This window comes from Magallana gigas, chromosome 9 (genome assembly GCF_963853765.1).
Source record: "Magallana gigas chromosome 9, xbMagGiga1.1, whole genome shotgun sequence".
NCBI classification, from domain to species: Eukaryota; Metazoa; Mollusca; class Bivalvia; order Ostreida; family Ostreidae; genus Magallana; species Magallana gigas.
This window is the reverse complement of record NC_088861.1, coordinates 4901114-4907912: the sequence shown is the minus strand read 5'-3', so window position 1 is coordinate 4907912 and position 6799 is coordinate 4901114. Positions and strand designations below refer to the sequence as shown.

The following is a 6799-nucleotide window of genomic DNA, read 5'->3' as shown; positions in this document are numbered from 1 at the left end:
TGTGGTTGCATATAAATTTTATTGAATGTCTTTGTCCATACATTTCAACAGGGTTCAATAATATTGCATGCAAGAGTTTATACTTTGTAGCTACATGAAAGCATATAGAGAAAGCATCATCGTTGGCAGGTTGTTTGGTCCCTTCTACCGTTATCTGCAGACACCAGGTTCAGGGGACCCCCATGTTATCCAACTCTCTTTGCATCTGGCAAACTGCACATGGACCACAGCATGCTAACGCACAGAAGTCGTTACAGGCTGAGCCCTGTAATGAGAGCAAATTTGATTTTTTTTTTAGTTACTCTTTTTCAGACGAATATGAAACAATGCATCAATATAATTGTGAATGCACTGTACTATTCATCTTCACAACGTCACAAGATTGTGGAGTTCCGTATAGTCACCAAAGCCTTGACATTGTGAAGATGTGTACTATTATACCTGTACGTATACACGTTTACACAAAATGACTCCACCAAAACTTAAGAAACTGAAAACCTAAACTTAATAATACAGATTTTAAACCTTTGTATTATCTACGACTATTTTTCGTTACAAAGTGTAAGTTGTCAATATCTTTTTCAATAATTCCAAACTTTAAAAATAACCATCAAAAATGGTAAAAGAAATGCAATTAAATGGTCGGTATGCTAATCAGTGATTTTGGAATTGACGACAGTTCTATAAATAGTATACCTGGATGCCTCCGAGAGTCCTGATTCTGGTCCTCATTACCACCGTGCCCCCGGGGACACAGAAAGGCATACAGCAGCACTCCCCTGTCCTGGTGGCCACGTTACAGACAGTGCAGGGCAGGCAGAAATATCCCAGGATACCTGCATGTGTTAGAACATGTATAATACTATATGGCAGGCACGTAGCATCAGAGGGGGGGGGGGGGGGGCAGGGGGGCCTGCCCCCCCCCCTTTTTCTCGCAGCAACAAATTTACATATAAAAAATTGAATTATAATGGAGTTGCCCCCCCCCCCCCCACTTTTTGGGGAGTATGTAAAAAATTGATATGAAAATGAGGAAATGAGGAGTGAAATTGAAGTTCTATACTACGCCAGCCCCCCCCCCCCCAACTTCTCACACCCTTGAGTCTGCCCCCCCCCCTCCCACACTTTCAAAAACGATGCTACGTGCCTGATATGATACGTAAAATTGCAATATTTTTGATAATTTTATATCTAAACTCTTAGTTAAAAATTTACAAAATAATTAATGATAATTCTTTAGGGGTCCCGAGGTCGTGACCATTTTAACACTATATTAATCTCCTTAATAAGAAGAGCTCTGTATAAAGAATATACATGAAAATATCCTTAAATTATAAAGCTAAGATACTCAGATTCTTTGTTTCCGTAATTATATTTTATGACAAATATCTTAAATGTTAAAGTACATTGATCCGATTGGTAAAAAAACCATTGTATGTCATATTTAACTCACGTGTACGGGAAATTCAGGAATATAAGTCACTTACATGACTTGATGTCGGTGAAGCAGTCAAATAGTCCAGTGGTCCAGTTTCTGTGGCCCTCAATCGTTGAGACCATCAGGGGGTTCCCAGTACCCCCTGCTGTCGGCTGCTGAACGATCACAGTGGTGGCCATGTCGAAGTGTATCTACCTCCTTTTATAGACGAAGATTTTCAAATTTTAAAGCTAAAATATGTTGATTTTTTTTCTCTTCTTAATAAGAGTTTATGACCAAAAATATTTATCATTTTTAAAAGTTGATCTGATGTGTAATTTAATTGTTGAACACACAGCATCCTTGATTGGGTGTGTGAAAAATGTTAACGTATATAGGCCAGGACATAGTGGGATTTGAAATATTGAAGATGTTAATGGGCATGAAAAATGTAACAGTACTATGATTTGAAGTACATGTAGTTAAAGGGTTGGTTTGGGGAACCTATTAAAAGTAAGTGTTTTCATAACTGGTTCATATCAAGTAGGCGAGAGAAGGGTTAAAGTTATATAGGCCTTATTAATGTCAGTGTGGCCAAGTGCAAGTACAGCAGCGATAAACGAACTGTATCTTATATGTATTTACTTGTTGTAGCCCCTTTCTAATTTTAAGGTGTTACAGGGGTAAGGGAAAGACATTTGTATCGAAAAATAAGCATTCAATGCTAAAATGAATAGTGGCAATATCACACAATTCTTTGAAAAATAAAACACTATAAAGATCAGTGATTCGTATTAATTAATTTTGTAAATTTTAATAATCGTTATGTGTAGTCGTATTCACACGAAAATAAAAACTCACGGAATAACCAAACCCCCCCCCCCCCCCTTGTATTTTGATCGTGATTTTCGATGATGTGTCAAACAAATGCAAAAATTGTTTTAAAATAGATAAGCACCCACCTTCCAACACAACCACCACTAAAATAATCGTGTCAAGCTACATCCGTACCCCAGAAGGTTAAGGTCGTTTCAAAAGGAAAAAATATATATATTTTTATCGATCCCTCAAGGAAGTGCGGTGGAATAAGCTTTGCACCTTAACATGTACCTCGACCCTTATACCTCTTGCAAAGTTTAGAAGTTTACATGCAAACTTAAATTATAGTTAGTTCTGGGGAAGGTTTGCTTTTAATTATGGAAATTATGCATTCATTATCACATCTCGAATAAGGAGTACGTGCTACAACGTTTTAAGCATGCATGACCAAACAGTTATTAACCAACCTACTATATGGTGGGGAGGTTTTTTTCTTGTTTTTGTTGAAAATGCATAACTTGTTACGCCAAAAAATAAAATTGCAAAGCGTAAATGATTTATCAATAGGAGACCATTTTAAAAAAATACTGGCCGATATATTTAACTTCTGTTCTCTGACGTAACGCATGGGTTGAGTTGGTGTAGTTCATGCGTCTGTGTGTAAATAGTCTAAATATTAGGCGTTTAAGAAATGTGAAATCATTCTTTGAATATTATGAAGTGATAGTTTTAGTCGGGGCTTGCATTGTCAAGTCCTATAAAGCCCGATATAATTTAATATCTTAAGAATGATTCTTTCATTTTAATATTACTCATATTTATATGATTTTCGCAAAGTGTACGATTGGATATTAGAATATATATGTGATTCTCATTTCTTTTAATTATGCAAACCCCGCTTGCGCCCCAAAAATGTGTCATTTGAATTTATCGGACTGCATAGTACAAAATCGATCTGTAGTGTTATCACAGACGAATAGACTTTAGATTGTAAATATTAAAGGAGGTAAACTGCATTTATCATGAAAAGTATCCGGCTCATGATTATCCTTTCAATTTTTTTTTATTTGTTCCTATCTGTTTTTCCTTAACATACCTGTTTGTACATAGTAACCAATTATATTTATATAGAAGAAGGGGACCATTTACATTTTAAATACATGAGCATACGACTGCATGCATCAATACTTACGTCGTTATGTATATTAAGAACAGTATGTGCATAATTATGTGACCCAATAGCGTTCGACTATAAATAAACTTTACATACAAATACCGCAATGGCGGGTCGGAGAGGTTAAAAACTTAAGTCGTTGCATGTGGACGGTGTTTAGAAATAAGGTTTGGACAATAACGTCTGCACAACAATTTTGTAGAGATGTACTTTAATCAATACGTATGTTCAAATTATTTTCATAAAAATGATCACTGTTACATGGAAATAAGATAAGCTTGAGGGGCGGGGTGATTCTCTCTCAATCCTTTAGGGGGAAAGTTGCCTCAAATATATAACTTCGGCGAAGAAAAATATTTCAAAAATATTATAAGATGTTATAAAAAGGACCAAAATTAATGCCACAGGTATACAATAGGCGAGGACCTTTGAATTGCTAGCTGATTTTGTACGAAATATGTCTCCAGTTTCACGATTTTTCATCCTGGTATAACTTTAACTTGATATCTACCCATGATGGTACATGTACAATCATAATCGATCGCGTGTTAAAACAGCACCATTTCGTATAAGTAGAATATGTATTTATGCATAAACATAAACAAAGTTATAACAAATGAAAAAAAAAAACCTTCACGTGATCGTATAAAACACAGCCATGACAAGAATTAATTATAATTGATTTAAAATGTTATCTACCATTTATATGTTTTGATTTGGATGCATGCCTGAAAATTAATAAACGTATGTACATACCTTACCTCTTTTCTGGAAATTAAACAAAAGGACTAACTGCAAAACAAGTGCTTTTTATATGCACTGCTTACGCAGTTACAGGAGGGAGTGTATATGCATGGTCACGTGAAAAAAGAAAGGTTTTTCCGAAATATAAATGTGATGCACATTACGTTTCATGTTTCAATCCTGTATTGTGAAATGTACACGGTGTAGATTTGAATTGACATTTCCGCAACAAACACTGATTTAAAAAAATTATAATATAAGAGTTCATTCATTAGCTAAATTTGTTGAATAAAATTAACTGTGTGGTTTTATTTGGGGGCTTTTACTGCTGTGATATGAATATACAGTGTTTATTAATCAGGAGAAATTAAACGACAACACTTCATATCTATTGTAGCGTAGAGCAACAAGAGCTTTTATCAGACGTTTTACATAAGTCTATATAGTAACTCTATAACCCCCTTCGTCCCCATTTACACACAGCTTTGAAGGTCAAGTAGTTAAATAGAGTATACATAGACATCGCGAGATTATCAAGACACGGTTTCCTGTTGGTGATATTTAAGCATATAATACGTAATATTTAACCTCCCTCTCTTTTCTTCAAAAGAATCTTCAATTTGACTCAGCGCGTAAACTTTTAGCGAAAATTTGTTTAGAGAGTCATATATACATGTAATGTTCGATTATAACTATATTTTCTTTAAAGAAGTGGACGGGCATATCCTACGTGGATGTAGGCTATGCCTGTCAACTTCTCTAAAGAGAATAAATTTTAAAACGATTGCAATTAAGTTACTACTCTGCGCCCTTAATAGTAATAAGTTTATAACACATTAATTTTAAAAGTGCGTGTTTTCTATTCACGGCAAAAAAAAAATATACATCATTTTGTATTCAGTATTTTATTTTCTTATTTTTCACATTTTTTTTTTTTAACATTTTTGTTTTCATCGTAGTATTTTATTTCAGTCTAAAAATTAAGTGTAGACAGATCTAGATGTTCTACCCTATGCTGGCAAATTATTTTACTGCCCGAATTAACTTTCAAGTTATCCACAATGTGTACACGTGAGAACTCAAATTCCATCACATATCACAGACAAAAATGAGCTAAACATGGTTTCACATTAAATTGATAAATTGGGTTTATCGACTGGTACTATAGTTTACGAACAACAAACTGTATTTAACGGTTGTACACGAATGATACTCTAAGATTATGTGTCTGCAAATAATGTAAACGATAAATTTTGCTGATAAATATAGATTCATGTCTGTAACATATAGTTAACATTCGTCAACTATACATATAGTTTAGAGTTGTTAATCACAGTTTCACAATTATTCGTTAATCTATACCGGTATTTATCTGATAAACTACGTTTTGCAATCGCAAATGGTTGTTTTCAGTGTTAAATATAGCTATAGTCAGGCACGTAGCATCGTTTTTGAAAGTGGGGGGGGGGGGGCAGACCCATCAAAAATATCTTGACAAGCAAAAATAAAAAATAAAAAACCCAGGAAATTTAAAGTTTCCAAAAATCTTCAAAATCCTAATCCGTGGGAGGGGGTAGACTAAACTATACTTCCAAAAAATTCTTCCCTACCAAAATTATTTTTCCTCCAAATCATGAAATTCCTAATCCGGGGGGGGGGGGGGGGGGAGACAGGTAACTTCAATTTGACTCCTCGTTTCCTTATTTTCATATCAATTTTTTTACTTACTTCCAAAAAAGTGGGGGGGGGGGGCAACTCCATTATAATTCATTTTTTTATATGTAAATTTTAAAAAATTTCTTGCTGCGAAAAAAAGGGGGGGGGGGGGCAGGCCCCCCCTGCCCCCCCCCCCCCCCCCCCGATGCTACGTGCCTGATAGTTTTACAACATAGATGATCGCGTTAACCTTAAATTGGTTTACAGATGTGAAATATAGATTAACGACGTTAACTACAGTTTTCTGTCCGTAAACTATAGTTTAATTACAACCGTTAAACCTAGTTTATCGACTGTGAAGCTATGATTATCTCATTTTTGTGAATTTGGCGTACCATAGGTACATGCACATGTATATATTTATTTTCATTCTGAATATTATAGAGCGATATTATTGACCGACTCCTCCAATTTTATACAAGTACGTGAAATTTAAGTTCAATGTGTCCTCATATGCACGATTTTTGGGGTTTTTTTTAAAATATTATTTTTAATTGTTTATTCATTTATTTTAGAATTTAAGATTTATTTAAGATTTATTTAAAAACCGCAACTTCAATATGTTCGGCTAACTTCTGAAACTTGTATACATGTATATTTAAGGAAATGCGGGGGGGGGGGGGGGGGTGGAGGAAAAATGTTCTTTGCCAGGAGGGAGGGGGAGGTTCCGATGCCTTTTTTGCTATGAATTTTGATTTTACCAGGGGGATGGTGCCGGGGTTGGACCCCCTCTATAGATCATGCACCAGAAATCATCTTCGCTAGCCAAGGGTTTTCGGTCCACTTTAAATGGACCGAAAACAGATGACCAGAAATATACATTAAGGTAAAAAATTGTTCAAGTTTTTTCACTGCAAAAAAGTTGAAGTTTAAAACTCGTTTCTCTCTCTCTCTCTCTCTCTGAGAAAGTGAAAGTAAAAATAACTGCA

At 35.0% G+C, this 6799-nt stretch overlaps 1 protein-coding gene across 2 annotated transcripts; it reads right to left on the bottom strand.

Annotated features, from left to right (window-relative positions):
* On the bottom strand, positions 1-4307 carry LOC117692149 (placenta-specific gene 8 protein). Of its 2 annotated transcripts, none has more exons than XM_034479240.2 (4): positions 4167-4307; positions 1488-1636; positions 697-836; positions 1-265 (listed from the first exon to the last, which is right to left on the bottom strand). In XM_034479240.2, the coding sequence occupies exons 2-4, from the start codon at positions 1615-1617 to the stop codon at positions 170-172; spliced, it is 366 nt and encodes a 121-aa protein (XP_034335131.2). In that variant the 5' UTR covers positions 1618-1636; positions 4167-4307; the 3' UTR covers positions 1-169. The 2 variants fall into 2 exon arrangements, with proteins under 2 accessions (XP_034335131.2, XP_034335132.2); XM_034479241.2 differs by having other exon boundaries at positions 4172-4307.
* Between the last annotated feature and the right edge of the window lie 2492 nt (positions 4308-6799).

What these genes read in the sequence shown, in the direction of transcription:
- LOC117692149 (XM_034479240.2), bottom strand. Translation starts at nt 1,617, where the DNA reads ATGGCCACCACTGTGATCGTTCAGCAGCCGACAGCAGGGGGTACTGGG. An exon ending in CTTCACCGACATCAAGTCAT is followed by an intron (nt 837 to 1,487) that starts GTAAGTGACTTA and finishes TAACACATGCAG; the next exon opens with GTATCCTGGGATATTTCTGC. An exon ending in GGACTCTCGGAGGCATCCAG is followed by an intron (nt 266 to 696) that starts GTATACTATTTA and finishes CTCTCATTACAG; the next exon opens with GGCTCAGCCTGTAACGACTT.